At 46.9% G+C, this 23,582-nt stretch overlaps 2 protein-coding genes across 4 annotated transcripts; both read right to left on the minus strand.

Annotated features, from left to right (window-relative positions):
* Nucleotides 1–1,629: 1,629 nt before the first annotated feature.
* Nucleotides 1,630–3,729, minus strand: LOC119399731 (pleckstrin homology domain-containing family A member 8). Its single transcript, XM_037666568.2, has 2 exons — nucleotides 3,630–3,729; nucleotides 1,630–3,139 (listed from the first exon to the last, which is right to left on the minus strand). The coding sequence occupies exon 2, from the start codon at nucleotides 3,087–3,089 to the stop codon at nucleotides 2,367–2,369; it is 723 nt and encodes a 240-aa protein (XP_037522496.1). The 5' UTR covers nucleotides 3,090–3,139; nucleotides 3,630–3,729; the 3' UTR covers nucleotides 1,630–2,366.
* A 581-nt stretch (nucleotides 3,730–4,310) lies between these two features.
* On the minus strand, nucleotides 4,311–18,461 carry LOC119399732 (pleckstrin homology domain-containing family A member 8). Of its 3 annotated transcripts, none has more exons than XR_007416912.1 (4): nucleotides 18,246–18,461; nucleotides 11,367–11,669; nucleotides 5,632–9,402; nucleotides 4,311–5,583 (listed from the first exon to the last, which is right to left on the minus strand). XR_007416912.1 is itself a non-coding variant. In XM_037666570.2 (3 exons), the coding sequence occupies exons 1-3, from the start codon at nucleotides 18,348–18,350 to the stop codon at nucleotides 8,155–8,157; spliced, it is 1,656 nt and encodes a 551-aa protein (XP_037522498.1). In that variant the 5' UTR covers nucleotides 18,351–18,461; the 3' UTR covers nucleotides 4,311–8,154. The 3 variants fall into 3 exon arrangements, 1 of the variants encoding a protein (XP_037522498.1); XR_007416911.1 differs by having other exon boundaries at nucleotides 4,311–5,570; nucleotides 5,619–9,402; XM_037666570.2 differs by having other exon boundaries at nucleotides 4,311–9,402.
* Nucleotides 18,462–23,582: the final 5,121 nt, after the last annotated feature.

Genomic DNA, 23,582 nt, shown 5'->3' on the forward strand with positions numbered 1-23,582 from the left:
TCGATCGGTGCGGTTTTAGAGGTACGCTGGCGTTCGCGCATCGCATTGCACGTCTCAAGCGAAGTGAGTCATCCAAACACGCTTTTAGACGGCCTTGCGGTTCGTCGATTGTCGTGGTAGCTCGAGTTTTACCCAAATTAAGAAAATGAATTACCGGCGGCCGCGACCACGCTGCTGCATCGTCGAAAGAATAAAAATGAAAATGCAGTTGACGTCGGCCATGACAGATTTCAGGTGACAGCGATGATGATAGTGATATTGAAAGTTGTTTATTAAAAGAATTCAATGATTATTCGTGTTAGTACCTTGCACAGTTGCACATTAACTGAGTATTTCTTTCTAAAATATAATATGTCTGCCTTGTTATGAGAAGAAATGAAATCTTGTGATACCTGCTAAAATGAATACGCTACGACAAGAATAATTAACATTTCTGCTTTCGAGCTTGTAATCATTTTTCCTCAATTATCTGCTGAAGTGCCAGGCTTATTAAAATCTGCTAACTTTTATTATTTTATGATCAATTTTGTTTCGGTTTCGATCTTGGAACTTGTGCTCAAAGCGAAGTTGACAGTAAAGCACACTTCTAGACACTGTAACAACAACAAAAAAAAAAGGTGGCACGCTAACGTCATTATTGTGTAGGTGTGGTTCTAAATCCTGCACTTAACTAATGCAGCTCGACTACCGGGAAACCTGAGGAAGTACGGGAAACCCAGCGATTCCCTTGGCAATCGCGCGCTTGCCGAGACGGTGGCGCCCTCTCTTGCGCGGCGCGGTTCTCAGCCGGATGATTCAGAAGCGTTTTTCGCTATTTTAGGTAAACTGTTGCGATTAATTCTTGTTTATTTCTGTAGTTTATGTTACTTTAGACCTTGTTAGTTTATATTGCACCGGTTTAGAACATTGTTAGCCTTGTTTTAGGCCTGCATTGACCACTGTCTGCCCATGTGGCATGAGGCAGTGGATGGGCGACAAGCTGGGCCTATAAAGTGCAACACACTTAAAAAAGTGCATGATTGTACGTTACTGCTTCCTTCCTCAGGCACGTGTGGTCTTCATCGAGGGAGGTGTCTTTCATCAATTAATGCAAGCAGTACTTTAATCGGGCAACATGAGAGACCAATGGAATCTCGCGTCTCTTGGCTCGATTCCCCAAATTTCTCACCACAACACCCCGAAGAACATGTCAATGACCTAAACACATATGTGAACTTTCCCAACGTACAAGGGCATACGTTGAAGCTTGGGTTAGTTGGTTTTGGTTTATAATGGTGTATACCACAGCATGCAAACATTGGAGAAGGGGACAGAGTAGAAAAAGCACCAATTTCCAACTTATCTTCATTTTGCGGAAGTGCAAAATATATTTTGCTTTTTTGTAAAATGAAGACTGGTTGGAAGTAGGTGCTCTTTTTTTCTACTCTGTCCCTTTTTCCTATGTTCGCGTGCTTTTCCATTCAATTTTGTGAAAGCTTCACAGTGCCAACAGCATGCTGCAAACTATCACATAAATCGGCGCTACCACTTGTTGTTTTATCTGAGTAAACATGCAGAGATGCTTTCATGCAAACACTGGTCCAATCGGAGGTCTTGTTCGTACACTATGTTCAAAAGTAAGAGGCGGAGTAAGCAACACTGTAAATAGCTTTATTTGTCAAAAATTAACAAAACACAACAAATAACATTTTAAGCGCATTCCATGATTTATAAGTCATTGTACATACATAGCACTAATACATAAAATATCGTGTTGAGATTGCACACAGTGATAAGGAAGATGGGTGTCCATTTCAGCTCGTTTCGTTTAGCAAGGCATCAGAAGTGAGGCATTGAACAGTAAAATAGATATCTGCATTAGGATAAAACATCTTTCATCTTGTCCACATAAATTAAGCACAGATTTGCTACACTCAACATGCTCAAGTAAAAGTGCGACTTGTAGAGAGCTACAGAAGATAAAGGCACATTTGGACATGTATGAACTGTCTGCACTTGCAGTGAAGCTATTTAAAAAGTGCTTTGTATCTGTAAGATCATATGCAACTCATGAACCCAGGTACTGCATCTGCAGCGTGCATCAACGTAAATCAGTATAAAAAGATAGCATTTGCACTTGTATGCGTGTTGTAAAATCACAGCCTTAAAACGTTGGGCATCATATTCGATGTAGATTTAAGCTATGTCTAGTAAACAGTCTTAAAAGTATAAATGTGCAAAACCGCAACGACTTCTGTTCGAAGTCATTGTAAGGCACGTGTCTGGGAGACCGCTATTACTGGACCGGGTTCGGGATTTTGGTGCTTGCGACCACACGGACTTCAGTAACAAGTCATCCTAAGGCATGCATCCTAGAAAAGGCCACATCACGGAGTTGGTTCCAGATTCCGATTCTTGTAATATTGGTTGATGGTCTCCAGAACCGAACGGAGCGCTACCACATACTCTCCACAGTCTGCGTGGAGCTGTTTCGCGTAGTATGGATGTGACGCATCCTTCGGGCTGGGCGCGAGCTCGCGCTTGAAGGTCCTCAACGAGGGCATTGCATGGACAGCAAGGGCAAACACCTTCTGAACAAGCCAGTTGTGGTACTGCTTCAGGGTCCCGTTGTACGCCTTGGTGGCGCAGTCGGCCAGGTTTTCGTTGCCCCCGTGGATCTCGGAGAGGAAGTTGAGGATGAACTCCAGTGCCCTCTTGAGCCAAAGGAGGGCTTCGAGGGCTCGGCCGGAGGTGGCGTTCCTGCCTTCATCGACTTCCTTCTGTAGCATCGCCATCAACCGGGCAAAGCCGTCCTTGTCCGTGTTGTACTTTTCGTTGAGTTTGTCTATGTTCCCCTGGATGTCGGCCTTGATGGGAGCGAAGACCCTTCCCCCGAGGACGTTGAACACGGGAAGCACGGATCGGCAGCACGCCAGGAAATGGGCAGTTTCGATGCTAGACTCGGATGGTTCCTTAATTTGGACGAAGCTGGACTCCATGACTGAGAAGAAAGTGCCGACTTCGCGGGAGGCAGTGACGTCATCGGGTGAGGAGGAAGGGACGGGTGGGGGCGCACCAGCGCCCTCGCCCGCTTGCTGCTCTGACGTCATGACCACTTTCCGGTGACGTACTTCGGCGACGTTCTTTGGCGCTGGTCCACCTGCAACAGCAGAGCGGAACCGCGTGATATTACTCCCTGCCAACCGTCGAAATTCGTTGCTCGCTATTACTGTAAACTATTAACACGCTGCTGTATTCCTCTTCAGACCCCCGGTAGGCACCATCATAGCGCACCATAACGCACATCCACTTCCCAGTCGCTCCAGGTTGATACTGCCCATCACACCTATCCAGCTGTCATCGGAGTTGGGATTATAGGACGCACGTCTGAACCGGCTTTAATGTCTATGACCCGAATTACGTTTGAAACGATCGAATGCCAGTTTTTGTTTACTGTCGTGATTCACCACATAACGTGACCTGCATGACTAACGGTACAGAAAATGCAAGCTTGCACGAAACATAATAAAGGGGTTCACCCCACAATCACCTCTGCAGCTCAGCACACACCGGCGACTGTCGCTGTCAGGCAGTGGCCGTGGAGTATAGGCTATCAAATAAAGGGCGCAGGTGTGCGCACAAGCACTTACCTCATGAATTTTATCAGTTACAACGTGTACAGGTAGAGCAGCCGACGACCCGCGCACGCACGCTCCCCGCCCTTGGCCTCCGAGACTACCGCTGCTGCTACCATTGTTATGGACTGAAGAAAGGAATATGTCAATAGCCGCGAAATATGTGCGTAAGTGAACACTGGCTGTTTTGTGAAAACAAGATTCTCTAATAAACAATAAAGCACAATTAAAAGACGATAATAGCTACTAACATTCTAAATTTATTTACATTTTGTACGGCGTTCATGCCGTAACACTCGCGTCCTCTGAGCTAACGCGAAGACGAATGTTTGAGTACTGGAAGAACCAGATTTTAAGCTGAAAACACGTTAAATAGTTTCATAATAGTACGAAACTCTATGGACGCCATGGTTTAGACCTCTATTTATATGTACTGAAATCCGCGCCATCGCAAAGCTCCCTCCGAGCAAGAGACGCGGATCTCAAAGGCTACACATTTGCTGGCAGCTGTAGAAAGAAACCAGTCATGCGCGTTATGCTTCAGGCGTTACTGCATTCACTAGCATACTTGTCATGCTGCTTGTGCATTCGCCATGAATGTTCAGCGCACAGACACTTACCTGTGGCTTGTTGCGTGAAACGTGGGGCAAGTGGTCGCACACCCAATCCAGTACAACAAAGGAGGTCAGTTGCCGTGTCACAAAGTCAGTTACTGTGACTCCTGCATCAAGCTCCACATGTGACACTTTTTATTTCGACAATATTTCAACTGCAACTGAAGCTGCCACGTGCGACAGGGTGTTGCATAAGGTTGCTTATGCAACTACTGACGCTCTGAAAAGCTGAATACAAAGGCACACTCCCACCACAGTTTGTACATATGTACATAGATGTATAAATCTTTACTCCAATATTCTTATATTACAGAACTTTCACAAACAAAAGCACATCACTGCAAACAAAATGCTGCCTTGACTTAGGAAGGGAAAAGTAAAGAGGAACAAGCATGTGCATGTCACCAGTCTTTTTCTCGGACAAGTCTCAGAAAGACTCCAAAAACATAGCTCGCGGAACCAAAGGCCAGCTTAATTCATTGCAAAAGTATGGTAAGCTTCGCTACTGAACAGGCTGCAGTTACGGCAGCACATCGCTACAATTTAAATTTTCTTATGCATCAGCAATTAGGCTTGCATTACATCAGAAGAAATGGTGTGGCAATGGTGGCTCTCGCATCAAGAGAGCAGAGTGACATTTACGAAATGCACGCGTGCAACACTTGGAGGTGGTGTGGTCCATCTGCAAGAGGCCATCATCAATGGCAAGCAACACCTGCAGAGTTTTCCCAATGACGCAGGCTAGCGTAGTGAGCTGCCATCGTGTCCTGCCACCACTTTCCAGCATACTTATACTGATAAGCGGGAAATCAGATCTACAGGAAGATGCAGCGCCGGCGTTGCAAGTATCAGGCAATACGATGCTGAAAACAAGAAGCATTGCAGCGCTTCGCTGATGCACTGTGACACAGTTGCAAATAAACGAGATGTGCTGCCTGACAAGGCAACAGGAATGTTTTCGAGAACTAATGGTGGACCAGAGGCGATGCATTTGTAGCCCATAAATTAGGACGCAATGACCCGCGTACAAAAGCCAGCATGCTAAAGAACGGCAAATATCTGGGCGGGCTGTCGTAGAGTGATAGTCCAAACGTACGCTACGCACTCTCAGAAACGTGGAAGTGCCAAAAAGCGTAAATGCCATGAAATGCAAAATAAACGGATGAAGAGAGATGACACAGCAGATGATACAGTAGGCTTGAAACAAGCGGCGAGAGCCTCCGCAGAGGTTGCAAGTTACAAATAAGTGTTCTCTTGCAAGTCGATGCACAAACTATGAAAGTACGGATCTCTAGCAGAGTCGGCATTTGTGCGTCTACAGACATGAGAAACAATCTGCTTCCTGAATCCCGTGCCTCGTGCCGGCTGTTTCAGTATTTTATGCATGCACTAACGTGCAAGACGGTTAGCACAGTATGTGCCAACCATAGGTGGTTACTGCTTCAACATTATGATAACAGTGAAACGCAATGCTAGTTCACTGAGAAAATTAACCTAATATTGCAGATAACCTATGAACTGGACACAATGATGTCGGGTCAAGACACAAATACGTAGTGGTGCAGCGGCCGCTCACTAGCGAACGCAGCAACAAGCAAAGCAGTGGGTACCATACACTTCGAAGCAATGCCGACATAGCTACAAACAAAACTACAATAATGCACATCTAAGTTAGCTGCCGCTTGAAGTTTACGATATTAGCACCACTATGACACGAAGAATACCGAAACTCCACTGAACAATTCAATGTAACATCACAGTCCCATAGAAACAGTGGCTATCAAATCCCCACATTCACAAGCAAACTGATGTGACATCCCTAAAGGCTATGAGGTAGGCCAACCCTCGTTAAAACTCTTACTCTTCACTCTTCTGATGTCTCGCACAGGGAAGCAGCATAGCCACAGTTGACAGGATCGGCACACAGAGTAAAATTCGATACTCTACTTATTATGGAATGTACTTGCCAGGAACCACACATGGAGAAGAGATCGATGCACAAACACTGTACAGATTTGCCAGGCTGATGCTGGCTTTCGATCGTACGGCTCACTAATCTTTAGGCTAGAATTAGAAACTGGGCACTCCTCGCTATGAATGTGCAACAAGATTATGCCCTAGGCACACCAGAGCGCAGATTGAAGTCCAATGTCACGCAGCTGACATCACAGATGCTACACTTAACTAGTATTCTATGTGAAGTTTGCTACAAGTTTCCAGAGGGAAGTCTGGTGTCCTAAACACTTGTCCCCTGTGAGAAGGGCAATTGTGGCTAGTACCCGAAGTTGTATAATCTCCATGCTTTTTGCTTCAGAAATTCCTGCGGCGTTATTTACTGCACTTGATCTTACTAATTTTCGTTTCCAAAATTTTCGTGCAATTGCATTTTTATGGATGCGTGGAGGCAATAAGCGTCTGCACACATGCAAAATCATTGTGCACTGTTGCATATATACAGCGATACAACACCATTAAAATAAACAATTTGCAAAGTCGTAAAGCAGCTTGAAGCAAGAAGGAAAATGTTTAGGCAAATTGACGCATTGCCCATTCTTCCCATGTTTGATGAGTTGATACTAGCACAAGTGTTGGATCTCGTGTTTGCAGGAAACCGTAGCACTCGGAAAATGAATGCAGCTAAAGGAAATGTGAAGGGCTAGGCCTTGATGATTTCATCCGAAAGGTAAAATTGGAGCCCACTGTATCAAGTTCTTGCTTGGCCGCCACAAAAATGCTTAACAGTCAATATTCCATTGAAAGCAGAGAGCCACATGTTTGCAGTACCTCTGTTTCGCATTAAACTGATAGGAATGAAGAACATCTCTTGCACACCTAGCCCTCGACACTCGGGAACGAACTAGTAAGTGATGGAAATAATGTTTGAAAGAATTTTCAAGAGGAACAGCCAGTGCTACCAATGAATCCGGCAGATGAAACTACCTGTACTTCTGTGTCAAAAGATGCACTAGTAGAATTCTTTGGGCCCCAATCAATACCTACTGTTTAAGGATTAAAAAAAAAACGAATGTGGTCATAACGCCGTATCACAAAGTTATTAAAATACCCACAAGTATTCAGCTTTTAGTGGCACCTTCACTGTGCCCTCACAAAGAATATATTGTTGCATGGCTCATTTACTGAGCACCATTTTGTCAAGGGAACAATGAAAGAGGGCACCTTGTAAATGCATTCAAGTGGAAAATAAACTTTCATTGAAATGTGGTGGGGACACATCTCGGCTAGGAAAATGTTTGCGAAGCTAGTTCAAATGAACGAAGTTCTCTATTCGCTTAAGCACAAAGAGCAAAAAGATGCTGGCAGAAAAGCTGCATTGTCGATTTCACGCAGCCTTTTCCCTTTATTTGCTACCCGTGCCCAACAACACCGATAAACATTTGACTGACAAGACTGCCAATAAATGCTTTTTCGTGGACTCATTCTTGTGACACCTGGCACATTAGAAGGGTAGTAGCATGCCAGAGAAGTTTGGACGATTTCGCCACCTTGAAAGCAGTGAGCAGAATGATCAATTCAAGGTTGGTTAAAAAGGTTTAGAGATTGCAAACTAAGAAAGAGCATAAGAAGTCATTGGGCCAAGTGGCAATAAGTCATTTTCACCTAACTACATGCACCATTACAAAAGCACACCTGCCGGATGAGCAGGTGAGCGGACTAGCAACTCACTTTCTCTGGTGGGATTTGACTATGCCGGGTAACGTGCCCCAGTGTTTAAATTATTACAACCACACACACAGATGCCTTGTGCCCACACATGCACACTCACTACTAGTCACACTATGCAGTCTGCCTCCCTTCGTCCATGCTCAGCTTTGGCATCCTGCTTCACAGCACAAATCTTGAGCCCATGTGCTGGCACTCGTGGATCTATTGATACACACACGAAGGGCACGGGGTTTCCCTAAAGCTCAAGATTTCTGGACAGGTGGCTCGAGCCCGTTTTCGACGTAGAAGTTGTTGAGTGCGTCGAGCACTTCCCGCAGGGCCTGCACGTACGCTCCACCATCAGCAAAGAGCTGCCTCCGGTAGTCCGGGTGTTGGAAGTCCTCGGGTGATGGAGCCATGGCCTCAATAAACGGCTCCAGCTCCGGCATTGCTCGCAGTGCCACGGCAAAGATGCTCCTCACCACCCAGCCATGGTGGCACTTGAGGGTGGCGGCGTACGCCACAGAGGCACAGTCCGTGAGAACGGCGTTCCCCGACTGGATCTGTTCCAGGAATGCGTGGATGAAGGCCAGTGCACGAGACAGCCACAGCAGTGCATCCGTCACGGAGTTGCGGGCGGTGTTCGCGCCAGAGTCAATCTCCTGGTGCACCATGTCGAAGAGCATGTCGAAGCGTGACGGGTCTGAGTCGTACCTGGCTTGCAGCTTTCCAATGTTGCCCTGTATGTCCATCTTGACTGGGACAAATGCCGTCGAGCCGAGGACGTCGAATACGGCCAAGATGGAGCGGCAACTGTTCAGGAACTGTTCCGTCGCAATGCCAGTGGCTGGTGAGACGTCGTTGAAGCTGTGCTCCATCACCGAGAAGAAGGTGCGCGGCCGGCCCGGATGATTCAAAAGGCTCCCGTTGGCTACTGGACTAGGCTGGTCCGTTGAGGCGACACTGGGCCCATTGGCAGCAGGTGAGGACTCGTGGTCGGGAGCCTCTGCACTGCCTGGCAATGGCACAAGATCGACAGGCGATGTCACGTGGTTGGTGGCAGCAGAGGACTGAGACGAAGCTGAGGCGCAACCTGGTGACGTCACACTAGACGGGACAGCACCAGAGTTATGCAGTGTACTGTCAGCGTTGTGGTCACCTCGTTGAACTCGCTGCTGCCTGGCACTGTCCAGCGTGGAAGAGGCAGCTCCGGATGTAGACGAAGAAGAGGAGATGGAGTTGGACTTCTTCCGGCGCCGAGAGGAAGGGTGAGCGCTCTGCAAGGACTTTGGGACCACAGGTGCGACAGGTGGTGGGGCCTCGTGCGGCAAGGCGGAGTCTCGGACTTCCTGGTGGGGCAGCTCGTAGGTGAAGTTTGCGTCGGCCAGATGCATGCAATCCTCCAGCGTGGCGATGAAGGTGTCGCAGGTGGCCCGCAGCAGGTCAGCCGCCTCAGCTGCCTTGGCAGCTTCCTCCTCGCCTCCATTCTGTGAGGTCTTGATGGTGTGCACCTGGGACAGAATACCACACATTGAAATTCCTAAGGAGGAGAACAAAGGAAAACTATCGATAAACAAGAACAGCGCTGTTAACTTCAGCGTAGATGACTAAAGCAGCTGTAGTGTCGCAAGTACCAAATGTTATAATCATGCTGTGTGAATGAGTAACGAAGCTTACTCTTTGAAAGTTTCATGCAGGGGGGACCTCCTAAGAAGACGCAAAACGGGCGAGTAGAATGTTGGCAAACAGTGAGTCATACTCACAACTTTGTTGATGAATGAACAAGCAAAAGCTATTGTAGGATCGCCAGAGTAATAAAGCTTTTTGGTAAATTTCCTGAGAGGGTGATATGAATTATTCTTCATCTTTTCACAATGACCTGGTTCTATTGGCCGTAAGTGCTCGCATATTATCACTTGACGAGAGTCACAAATTGATGCATCAAAAGCGTCTTGAACATAATCGCTAATTCAAATGCATTTGCAAGCGCAAAGCAAATAGCGGCTCACATTCGAGAAGTTGCAGAAGCAGCAGTGGTTATGCTAGAATGTACAGTACTCACGGATTCAAACAGGACATCAAATGTTTTAGTATAACGACTGGTATGCACAATTGCTTGAGATACGCCGATATGACCCGAACTGAAGACGGTGGAAACGAAAGTATGTGCGTTACTTAGCCCTAAATTGTCCTGTTTCAATCCGTGAGTACTGTACAGTGACACATTTATAAAGAGCTGACATATTTCAGTTGTAGATTTTCAATGACCAATGCCTGTCCTCAACAATTTGTACTGTGGGCGTTCTTTGGTTTTCTGGATACAAGTTTGCCAAATAAAGAGTTCATTCTTTAATCCAAGCTTCGCGTTGCTCTGTTCTTCACCGTCACAATGTGACAGTATGTTGCTGGGGCACTGTTCAGCTGCTGTAGCAGACACACACATCAAAACTTACCAAGTCGAGCCTGGTTAACCTCACCTTTCATTTATGGCTTTCCTTTCTATTTTGCAGAGTTCCCTGCAGGTAGTCTTCAGCGTGAACACAGAGCCATATAAAATGTGCTGGTGTACTAATTTTTCCTCAACCTATGGGTTTGCCATCAATTCTGTTGTGGCTGCCATGCTGTGAAGCACTGCCTGCGCCTTTTTTAAACTGCATTGGCTTGCTAAAGTCCAGCATGATCCTTTGTTGAACAAACTAGTGTCAGTGCTGCGTCCTCTTTCAAGGTCTGAAGTGGGCAGATGCTGACAAGGGGAGCTTGAATACATATACATAACATTGACGCTGAAATTGCAACAAGAATGTCTAACTGTTTTGGAGTGCAGCTCTTGGCACACGTTCCTGCAATGAGCGGTCGCCATTGCCGTAGGGGGCGTAACCGATAGGAAATAAAATGAGAAAAAAAAATATCCAGGATCAAATGGCATTTGAACCCGAGAACTCTGCATGGCAGTTTGAGTATTCTACCACAGAGCCACGCTGGTGCTTGAAACTCATTCGCAAAAAGGCTCTATACAGGCGTCATGTCGGGCAAGGAATTGTGTTAACCTACGTAATATAGCGTGGCACAAGAGTAAAATAAGAACCAGTCATCACACAATGCTAATTGCGCAACAAGTGTGTGGTTCAATGCTTCCCACCCACTGCAAAGTGCTCAGCCATAATTCTTCATCGTCATCAGCCACATGCAGCATCAACAAAGTGCGCGTAATGCCTTACAGATGTGTAGCGGGTACCTCGCTTATCCACAGAAATATTAATAATGGCGTAATGGGTGCTGTCCTACTCCACAAATATTATGATTAATGGTGCAGTCAATACCTCGCGGAAAGCGAAAACTTCAAGCACAGTTGACCATGCCCCAACCCGAAGCTGTGCTCAGAATTCGGATTAGGCAGTATCGTAGTGGTCGGTGAATATTTTTGTAATTATAAAATGTGCATGTGAATGTTTGTCCAAATTCTTTTGCTACATACCTGCTGCATAAGGAGGTCGCAGTAGAGTCGCAACTCGGCTTTCTTGGCTCGCAGGCTGCCCTCGGGGTCACCCCCGCCACCTCCTAGCCGGGGCGGCTGCGCCGCGTGGCTGCCAGCCGCCGCCGTAGCCGCCTTCGAGCTCCCAAGGGCCACCAGCCACTGCTGCCGCTCGGACGGCGTTGGTGCCCGGAGGTAGAAATGCTGCTCCGATGGAATCACCAGGTCCATCCGTCGGTTGTCTGTCGGGTGCACCACGATCTCGCATGCCGACACCTTCACCGAACCTTTGCAGCCCTGGTTCACCTGGTGCGGAGGAAATTCGTGGTGCCTCTAGGTGAAGACTGCTCCACATTGCACTCAAAGGAGAAAATCTTGAGACCGCGGTCTCACATATCACAATTGCGGAGGTCTACCAGAGTGCTGCTACTGTTCGAGAATGGCAATGGATTTAACCGATTACAATCAGTTCTTCATTAAAAAAGTGTTGACTGATTAGGTGAGCAATTACTACCCCAAGAATGTGGTTAAGCCATTACTAAAAGGTAACCAATTATGTTTGTTACTTACCTCTGAAGATGTTTCAACATAGCTCAAATAAAGTAAAAGAACAGGCCGGCACGGCACTCTGCACCCCTTCACATGGTGTTTGCACCCACTCATAACTGGTTTTCAAAACGCTGAAATCTTACTTAGTGTGCAAGTCAGTGGGAAGGGCAGCGTTGTTCGATGCCGAAGGCCTGCCATGCAACATGGAGGCAACTTATGCTATGATGCTCCTGCCTGAGCCGCTAGGAAGCACAATGGGCTTTATTGTAGCCAGGGCTAGGAGAAATTTCCCCAATGGTATCAGTAAAAAACTTAAAAATGATCTGCAAGTGATTTCATAAAAGGGCATTAACACCCGATTTTGGCACCGCATATCAACCTGGAGAAGCGTCGTTTTAATACATTGGCCACCACCTGGTGCACCTCGACCCGGCAGGCATCAGTCACTGGTTAGCCGTTAAAACAAAAAGGAGGACTTGTAACGGAGCCAAATTTGTGACGCAATTTAAAATAAACAAGCATGTTATTGAGTCCTACAATACTGTGGGTGTAATAATTGGGAAACTGGGCGTACATGAGTCATGCATCTGACAAAGGGTGACATGTTCATTTTATGATCATAAACATCTATGTCAGATGTTTATGTCTTAATTAGAGACTACAGTTGGTGACGATATGGGCCACAGCAGTTGCCACCTGCGGATACCACCTAAAGGGACACTAAAGGCAAATGTCAGGTCGACGATTGCTGAAATAGCGTTCCAGAAACCTCGTAGTGCTTGTTTCATGCCAAGGAAATGCTTATTTTGACCGAAAATCACATTTTAGTGGTCTGCACAGTGTTAGCGCACTTCAAGTCGCCCGCCTGGAAAGGGCCTCCTGACGTAGTGCTTGCCCGCCTTTACTGCCCGGCAGCTGACGCTGCGGTTTCTGCTCTGAAGGGCACATAACAAGCCTTGCCCACGTTGAGGTTGATCTAGTATTCCTCCGCAAGAAAGTGAAGCGAACACAGGAGCAGATTTTTTTTTTGTTGCTTGGCACACTGTCGCAGAGGCACGGCACTCGGCCACTTCGGCGTAGGGGTTTACTAGCGGCACCCATTGGAAAGTCACATCGGTTTCTTTGCTGCAGCTGCTGTTGCTCAAGCGGCGCACGCCATTCAGGCACCCGGCAACATAGGAGGACACGGCATTTTGTCGAACTTTACATTAGAGCAACTTTCACGAGCGTGCAAAGCACACGCAACAGTACGTGATAACGAAACTACCACTGAGACGCGGCCGTGCGAGTGAAGAGCAGCCCGGTGAAAACGAAACTTTCACACCACCCAGGCCGTTCTCCTCGGTAATGCCAAGTTCTTTCTTCCATGAATGAAACAGAAACACGCAAGTAGCATTTTGTTATGTCTTGTAATGTACGGAATGTTATTTTTTTATTATAAGTAGTTTGAGTACTAGTGATTAGTTGTACTTGGGACCATAGATTGGCAAACTGACTCATGAGCCGACTCACTCAGACTCAGATCAAGCTGTGAGTCTTAGTGAGCCTGGGTGAGTAATATTTTGGTGAGTGAGTCACAGTGAGTCCGGTTGAGAAAAATTTTCGTGAGTCTGAGTCAGTCTGGTTGAGGAAACTTTTGGTGAGTCTGAGTCCGAGTGAGCCCTAAGCGTCAAATTTATTTCTTGAGTGAGTCTGAGTGAGCTCCACATTTTTTTGCCGAGCTATGCTCGGGACTCGACGTCATCTGGCTCATTCCAAAATGTCCCACTGGTGGGGCATATTATGTCCTACATTTACCTTAATTTCTCGATTAGTAGAGCACTGCTGTTGATAATGCTAACGTTTTAGGCGTTCCCAAACATTCACCTTTCACTCTGACATAAATTGTTATTTGCTTTTAGTGTCCCTTTAATAGAGCATCTAAAAGAGACGTGCTCACCTGTAAGTGGGTGATGAAGTGATCGAGGCAGAGCTGAAAGACCCTGACTGTGGGAAGGAGATGCTCCAGCTGGTATATATGTTTTTTCTTTATCCCTTTGGGCTATGTGGATTGAAGACCGCAGACTACTACCACCAAGTTCCGAACATTTTCACCAGCTTCTTTTCAATAACCATTAGGGCCTGTCTCTTTCACTCTCAGGTGGTTTAAGAGACCCTGTACCTGCCCTCAGACATCCAGAAAAAAAGAACATGCCGCAGAAACAAAACGGAGCTGCGAATGTCTGAGCCAAATTTTGTGGTCATGTGGGACATGTAGAGTTCACAGGTGAAGCGTGATGTTGAAATTTTTCTAAACCTGCTTTTTTCAAGCAGATGCCGAATCCTGGTGGTGGGCAGGCCACCAACGGCTACACCCTGCCTACATTGGGCACATCACCATAGAGAGCTGGCAATGGCTGATAAACGAAATGAAGCAGTCAGGATGTTTGGATCAGTGCGCTTCTTCCTACCATTATTGCGGGTGTTAATACATGCACTTAACTAACCGCAGGAATAAAAAAGTCAGGGTTTTAAATTTTTGACAACTGTGCACGTCTGAGAGAAACTGACAGCCACCTGGTCACACTCGGCGGAGCCCTTCGCATAAGAGTAAATTGCAACAGCATACAGTCTAAGCGAAATGGGAGTAATTGGAGTGTCTTTCTGTGACACAAGAGCAATTTTCACCTGGCCTACTCACGTTTCCCCTCTCCAAAACTGTGCACTTGCTACTTTCTTATCTAGAGTGCTGTGTCACACTGATAGCTGCACACCATTCGTGACCGGGAAGTACCTGGCGCACGGTGATAACTTAAGGAAAGCACATGAGGTAAATGAAAACTATTGTAGTGTGACAGAAAGACACCCAAAATACACCGTTTTTTTGTCTTGGAATGTAGGAGGGGGGTACAGTCAAGAAAAGAAAGGTGGCATTACCTTCTCTGACCAATAAGAAAGCACGGCTCAGCGTAACAGGGAAGCAAGTAGGTTAACAAAAGGACAGATGAGAGAGTCCGCACATCCGCAACCTCCACCAACCAAGCTGGACCACAATTCTGGTGGATTACTGCACACCAACAAGCCCAGCACCATGCACTGTTGGGCTATGAGCTCCAGAAACATTACAAAAAATGAACTAGTTGGCGAGTGTTTTACGTGTAGTCTTCCTTTAGTATTCACGTTTTGCTAGTGCTGCACTACACCAAGTAAAAAACGCCAGGCCTGCGCTGAAACCGCAGCACAGTCACAGCGAAAGCTGGAAGAGGGACGTTTCTGGATCCCATTGTAAGCTCTCTTGGGGCTAGAATACAAGTACACTAGAAAGGTACCCACTACGCCATAAATCACAATTTTTGTGAAGTTGGGAAGCTCCTACTAAGCCATTATTCGTCATTCTGCGGAGAAGCGAGGCACCAGCTACACGTCTGTAAGACATTGTGTGCACTTTGTTGACGCGACGACTGATGACGAAGAATTATGGCTCAGCCCTTTGTAATGGGTTGGAAGTTTTAAACGGCCCACCAGTTATGTAATTTGCATTGGGTGACGCCCGGTCGCTATTTCCCTCTCCCGTCATGCTGTATAACATACGTTGACGTGGGAAAGAGACGGGGGGGGGGGGGGGGCGAAGAACTTTACTGAGACTCCGAGGAAATGGATCATGCGCTTATGGGCTTCCTTGGCAACCATTACAAGTGCACTTGCGAGGAACCCACTACGCTATAAATCATTGTAATTTTACTGAGACCCCGAGGAAATGGACCATGCGCTTATGGGCTTCCTTGGCAACCAATACAAGTGCACATGCGAGGAACCCACTACGCTCTGAATCATTGTAATTTTACTGAGACCCCGAGTAAATGGAAGTGCACTTGCGAGGATCCCACTGGGCTATAAATTATTGTAATTTTTGAGAAGTAGGGCAGCAGGCACTGTGTCATTTTTTGTCATTCTACGGAGAGCCGTGGTACCTGCTAAACGCATGTAAGGCATTATGCGCACTTTGCTGATGCTGCGCCTGATGACGACGAAGAATTATGGCAGATCCCTTTGTAATGGGTTGGAAGCATTCAACAACCTACTCGTTGCGCAACTCGCATTGTGTGACGCCTGGTTACAGAATTCGCGTTGTGACGCTTGGTGCTTATTTTACTCTTCTACCACGCTATATTGCATATGCTAATGTGGTTCCTTCCCGACATGAAGCCTCTATAGGTCCTTTTTGCAAAGCAGTTTCAAGCACCGGCATGGCTCAGAGGTTGAATACTGGGCTCCCACGCAGAGGGCCCAGGTTCGAACCTCGTTCCATCCTGGAATTTTTTTCTTATTTCGAGCGATACTGGTTACGGACACCGGCGGCGGACAACTACGGCGCCAAAAACGGCCGGTGAAATGATCTCATAACAGCTTTTGCTGTAAAATATCGCCAGCTGTGTGGGAATTATACACTCAAAGGAATTTTGGCTTTTTGCTTCCTGCACTTTTCGGTGCTGCATGTAACTATGCTGTTAATCGCTGTCAGGTTGGAGTCAACTTCAGGTTGACCAACACGCTTGCCTGTGACCCGAAGAATACCACCTAACCATCTTGTACATGAGCGACAATGTGCTACTTCACATGATTAGCTTACTTGAAATCTCATACATTGCAATGATATCGAAATTAAGAGAGTAATCCTTTGGGTAGTTGGTGTTACGAGTGAAACCTTAATAAGATAAAAAAAAAACTAAAAAAAAAACGGAAAATAGAGTGTGCTCTGTGTCATTCTTTTAGTCTCTGTTGTATGCGATTTGTATGCTGCTGTTAAGCTTTAAGAGGTACTGAAGTGCCTGCTTGGTGGGTAAACTGATCAGTTTGTGCTGATGTCCTGGTAACACAGCAAAAAAAGTTCAGAAGAGAACATACTGGGATTGAAATTACATGTGGTGCCTTCTTTGTGCCAGACGTAATGCACACACTGCGTTACAGTGGTGGTGACGTGACAACAGTGCCGTTATATAATGGCTAGACAATGGCTGTAGCCATGGAATACAGACACAGCATACCCAGCACTTTTGATACAATTCCAACACAGGTATCGCTAAGATCTATACTCTCACGTTCAAACTGTGACATGAGAGAGCAAACAGGACAGCGACCTTCCAGGAGAGATGAGAGACTTATCAGTGACAACAATGGCTTATCTTTCTACCGGGATTTTGTCTAATCTGTAGGACAAGCTCCGAAAGTTGCCACACCGGGTGAAACAGTGTTTCCCGTACACATGTTTTTGTAAACTACCTTCAAAATACAACAAACACAAGAGGCGTACGACAAACATGTTTTCCTCTTGTAATTGGCTTCGACAAAACCGCCAACTGGATTCCGTTCTTGCATCGCGTTCCGGCCTCCGCAACTGTAGGTACTAGCGCAACTAACAGGATCTTTCTCAATATCTCTACGGGCAAGCTCGGAAAACTTTTCTTCTCCAAACTCGCTCGCTATAAACCAGTGTCTGATAACATCTCGTTTCTATGGCTACGAAGCTCACACGCGTTGAGCGACCAAAAGCGCTCGTTGCGATGCGCGGCAGCGATGCTACGGTCCCTAGAATATACTAGCGATCCTAAACAAATTCCGTTTCCTGTCAGTACGTCAGTTTCGAAATGCGTCGAGCAGAGCCTTGGGCTTTGCCTTACGCCACGTATTTTGCAAATGAGCTGAAAGCAAGCGCGCTACGAGTCGCGAAATCGCCGATTGGCATCGTTGAAGACAAACATGAGAAAATTGATGTCGGTGTCACATTTGATCGTGATCGGGCCTGATTAGGATCGAGTTTCTTGATCGTGGTCGCCTCCTTTACGTAAGCTTCAGAGGGGTGCCACTCACTATTGAGAAAGTTGATCCTTGTTGGGGTTAATGGCGATTAGCAGTTAATCGTATGACACCGGCATAAGACAACCTCCAGCCTGTAGACTGCTGCGAGATTTACATATGTTTGACGCCTCGCTGCCATCAATGTTTCACACTGTGCTCGCAAAGCCAACGCACAGGGATAAAGTCGAGTTAGCTAGGACCGTAGGAGCACTCAATGTTGTATTTGAAACACAACTCTGGGAGACGAACGGCAGGACGCGTTTAAAGCGAAACGAAACGCAACCAGCTGTTCAGATGCGCGAATGAAAGAACGATCGTAACGCTGAGTGGCAGCAAAGTCGTTCTACAATATGTCGGTACGTAGCGCAGGTGGCTGAATAGGCGGGCGTCAAAATGACGGGCCATCGCGACCACGGATGCGTCACAGAAGTGCTTGACAGCGAAACAGCGGCCGGATTCAGTTACCGGCGCTCAGTCGCGCGACACCGACCAACCCACCTCGTCCTGTGACTTGTAGTACGTGAGGATACCCTTGTCCAGGATGAACCACCTCGGCTGCCAACCATTCCAGTAGTTGGTCCACTTCCAGAGCACGCCTTCCATGTTTCCTCGCAGTGCGGGCGCTGGGAAGGGGCGATTTGTTCGAAAAGGCGCCGAGAGAACGCCAGCGCGAGCGCTGCCGACGACGAATCACCACGGGTCAGCCATGTTTCTGTTTGGTGGGAGAGCAGGAAAGTGGCCACCGATTCGCGCGCCGCCAGCGTGGACAGTTTCGCACGTGCGCGAAAGAAAAAGGAAACTCGATTTGCAAGTACTGCATTCGGCGCTTACGCTGCCTCCTTGCTGTGTTTTAGGCAGGTGGCAAAAATAGCGATCGTATTGGGGCCGCTACTCATTTATCTTTGTTTTATGCAACCAGCGTGCGGCGAGCGTCGCGGACTCCGCGTGACGCGCGGGTTGCATGGGTCACCGCGTGGAGATAAACTTCCGTTGTGCTTCCTTCCGCAACAACTTTCGCTGTTAACTTATTTAAGCCTCTATCAAATGGCGGGTCTTTGACTTCCGCACTACGGATCGTCTTGAGCTAAATCATAATTTGATATGCGCTTATATACGGTATGCAGCTTCGCATCAGCTAACTTCTACTGTATGGCTTACAATTTATTACGATGCCCCATCAAACTCGAAATGAGACCGTCGGGGTCAACACGAATGATGCAAACAATCATCATGCGATCGCGCCGCGTCACTAGCCGCCCTAGCGTCACCATATGACGTCGTCACGTCACATGTCGCCAAAATTTTGACGTAATCATGGCGTCATTATGACGCCATCACATGTCATTGTCACTTGGTCAAAGGTGGGCCGATCCCGGAGGCACTGCCAAAACAAGGGCTTGTTGCTGAGCTAGTTGTTCATTATTACTTGAGGAAAATAGCCTATGGCGCTAAAAGCACGTGGACGAAGTGAAGACACGAACCGACATCTGTGCTGTTGTTGTTTTCCTCTGAGCATGGCTCGTACCCAATGCAGGGGATTGGCAGTGTGTCATTCGTAGAACCTATAATTAACTAATATAATGAATTGATGAGCCAATTATTGAAATAGTGGTGAAATGTTTAAAGCAGACAGCAGGGGCGTAGCCAGGCGGGGGGGGGGGGGGGGGGTTGGGGGGTTAAAACCACCCCGAAATTTTTCAGTTTTGCTTGCGTATACATGCGCACATACAAACGCACGCACGAACATACATAAAGTATGGTTGCACCCCCTCCCCCCCCCTCCCCCCGAAAAAAAATTTCTGGCTACGCCCCTGGAAGACAGAATTTGTGGGTTCGTGCCTTTACTTCGTCCCCGTCCATTTAGCGCCATACCTACTTTCGCTAAAACCACGTTGCGTCGGAAAGCTTTCGCGGCGGGGGGAGGGAGGAGCATGAAAATATAAAATCAACTGAGAAGAAAGAAAAGAAGAATCGGATATATCGTTTTCGCCTTAGTCGTCTGACGCAAATGCATACAATGCGCGAGGTATACCGTGTGAGTTTTCGATATGTGCACCGATGACGTCTAAATTTCGGCATGCGTGATCACGTATACCGTACAAGTATAGACACTCATTTTGGGCGCAGTATGCGGGCACGATATAAGTTCTTGTCCAACATTTAATTACAATATCAGCTTCAGAAATGTGGATGATACACTGTATATTTTATGTGTAAATTTATACATTGTGAGTAGCACCACGTGAACATATGTATTTTGTCACTGCTTGTTCTAGCTCTTGCATGCTATGACAAAGCTGCCTACCAACTTATTTGCCAGGTGGCCACGCACGTGCTCTACCTCCTTGTTTTTATAGTCTGGCGCCATCACTATGCTGGCAACAGACAGGGTCCAAATATGCTAACACCTTTTGGGGAATTGATCGAATCATACATATGACTGCGTATAATAATGATTCTCTCTTGTTCGCACTTCCAAGAATCTATCACATGGTAACATATATGACATAACACAGAGTTGAGTATAATGCTTACATCAGTTTTGTCCAGCGTAGTTTAGAAGCCTGTCTCATTATAAGTGCAGTTAACAAAATTGCCGTTGTCTGAATCAAATACGAATATTCGAGAAAAAGATACCACTGATATCACACAGAGTCCGTTTGCTTAATTATTAAAACGAGCCCGCGGCACCGCTCATTCACTCTTTTTTATTGATAAATGTTGTCTCTCTCTCTCATATGTCATTTGTAATATGTAATGTCATGCATATGACACGTAACAGACGTTTTTTTTTTTTCGGACACTTTTAATGTTGCTGTTTTGGGAACTCTTACATTTAACCTATATCCACAGCTTACAGTGGAATGTGGCTTAGGAAATCTAGCGCACAATCTTAGTAATAAGGATGAACGAATGAATAAACTTTATTTAAGGTTAGTCCGGCAGTTTCCTTCGGGCGAGGCAGGAGGAAGAGGGGATTAACCCCTAGCTGTCCCGTCCCACCCTCCGTTGATGACGATGGCGGTGCCTCAGGTGACGCCTCGAAGTCCTTGGACCCGGGCAGCAGCTTCGGCCTGCCGGACGGCCCAAATTGCTGGCTGAAAGAAAAAAAATTTCGTTAATTCAGCTAGAACTGATGAACGTTTCAGTTGGAAGATGCCCTGATTTTGCTCTCATTACCAGTGTCCTCAATGCCCACTGATTCGCCTTACAACTAGGGATGAAATCTTTTTTTCAGCAGCTAAATGAATGCTTTCGAGCTGGTATAATCGTACGGATTCCAGCCAGAAATAAAATGATTTCCAGCTGGAAATTTACAAGCTTTCGAGGTGGATTGAGACTCATGGTATCCTAGCTGCAATATTAGATGTGAAGGTATCTTATAGCGGAGTTCAATCCTGTGGTGGTGGTGGTGTGTGGCGTGACCACCCTTACTGCGCATGCGCAAGCCCTCTCCACACAAATCCTCTCCCTCTCCACTTCCCCTCTCCCCTCCCCTTTCCGTTCCCCTGTCCACTTCCCCTTTCCTTCTCTCCCCTCCCCCTCTGAGATGCGGGCTCTACATGCCGAAACGCTGCTTCGCACCGCCTCATGGTCCCCTTTAGCGGGAGATGGCGTGATTTTCTTTTATGCAGCTGCACGGAATTTTCCTGCTTAATTATGAAAGCTGGAACAAGAAATCGTTTCCGTCTGAGAAAGGTACACAAAATGGTGAGCTTTCGACAATTCAGCATCCGGTTATTTCGGATATTTTTTCCGGTCCCATGAAATTCGAATTAACGAACTTTTACTGCATATGTTCATGCCTGCGTTTGTATGTGAGTGTGTATACCCATCCGCAAAATTAAGCTTAGAAGCACGGAAGCTTGGGCGAGTTTGTAAGACATCATGGCACAACGTTGTGCGCAAAATTAAAACAAAATCGATAAATTTGCCCCCCCCCCCTCCCCCGGCGGCTACGCCAATGATATTGACGCAGAAAGAGTGAGATACGTGGAACCCTATAGCTATATGAAGCATCGCCGCAAAAAAAAAGAAAAAAAAAACACCGATCCCGATTGACTTCGAACGAAGTTCAATCGGCTGTGGCCCATTCAGGAAGCATCGCTCACCTGAATTCAGTGACGCATTTCTGAAATTCCACTTGCGTCGATCTCAAGCGTGACGCACAGCGTACAAGCGATCGTGAGAGAATCAAATGAGCTACTAAATCGAGTACTTGGACTGTATATACCAGGGGTCTCAAACGCGCGGCCCGCCGACCTTTCGCTAGCGATCCGTGGCCCGCTCGCGGCAGTCTTCGTCTCATAATTTTTATGACTTTGTGGCTGTTTGCGACATTGCTAAATGGTGCTCGCATTATTTTCTCGCCTGTCGTGATTAATAACGCTTTGTTCGAGTAAGCTGTACAGACGTGACTGGTTTCATGCACTTGTATTCATGAGGTATCCCATGCGGTCACCTTGTGTTGACACACAACCGCGGAACAAAAACTGTATGTTTTAGTACAGATATTAGTCATTGTGGAGATGGGTATCGATATGTTCTCGAATCCTGACGTCACATCCCTTCGATACGATCCATATACGAGATATGGGAAATGCCTTTCTTTTAAATGGCAAAGTTAGCTGACATCTTGTTCAAACCCGCAGAGACGTGCGCAGGGTTCCCCATCAAGGGGGGGGGGGGGGGGGGGGGCAAAGGTTGATCGCAGCGCCCGCCCCCACCCTACTAAGTCAATGTATGGGGCAGATCCTCCCCCCTGTGCGCACGCCTATGCAAACCCGCCCCCCTTTGATCTTTCTACCATCCCAGCCCTTGCGGGACAACATTTCGTGACTGCGGCCCGGTAGCCGATGTGAGTATTGAGACCCCTGGTATACATACTGGCATAGACGTTCGCACAGGGGGGGGGGGGGGGAGGTGACGGCCGCCTCCCCTAACCATCTCATGGGGGTCACCAAATCTGCCCCCTACTTTACTCAGCCGGATACCTACCTTCATTGTTTAACCTCATGATCATGCAGGTCATGAGGCCTGCATGATGCCTGCATGCAGGTCACGAGGCCTGACGATAATCGCGGCCGATCACCCTCATGAGAGCATTCCAGGATCTATTTCCTCCCCACCTTTACCCCGGGATGCCGGAGACAAATGACAGTCCGTTGTGAGAAGGACTGCCATCGCTCCATTTTCACTTTTGCATCCATTGCGAATCTTGATTTCGTTCGCATTCCGTCAATTGTGGAGAGGGTGGGGGGTGGGTGAGGGGGGGGGGGGGAAGAGGCGATACTGTGAAATTTCGCACCACTGCGCACACGCCCATGTATACTGGTGTCGCAACATCTTAAGGGGTAGAGAGAAGAAATATCACAGTGGCAGATATGCCCCAGATAAATTCAGATAAATTTCGCCAACCTGTTACTCAGCACAAGAACGAGGGAAACGAGAGAAAAATTCCGAGCCTTTCCACTGCTGTAAAGATGGAAGTCAGCGAAGTTTTGCTATAGTGGATTTATATATTTTCATTATTGACTATATTGAGTGAATAAAGAGACATTCACTCAAAGATCCCGGTGTTCATCTTACGCATGACGTTCATTTTCTCATCAACGGAAGCCAGCGGCGGTATCAAAATGAAATCCTTTAGTAAATAAGGAACTCCGTTGTTTCGAAAGTACGCAAATGGCATGACGTTCATTTCTTATGCAAGTGGTCATGCCCAATTGAGACAAAAATGTCCACGTCATTCTGTCGTGTTAGCGAAATCGTACACCTTTGATAACTGTTACATCACGCATGCCCATTTCTTTCGCCGCAAAAACGCTGGATTAG

This window comes from Rhipicephalus sanguineus, chromosome 7 (genome assembly GCF_013339695.2).
Source record: "Rhipicephalus sanguineus isolate Rsan-2018 chromosome 7, BIME_Rsan_1.4, whole genome shotgun sequence".
NCBI classification, from domain to species: Eukaryota; Metazoa; Arthropoda; class Arachnida; order Ixodida; family Ixodidae; genus Rhipicephalus; species Rhipicephalus sanguineus.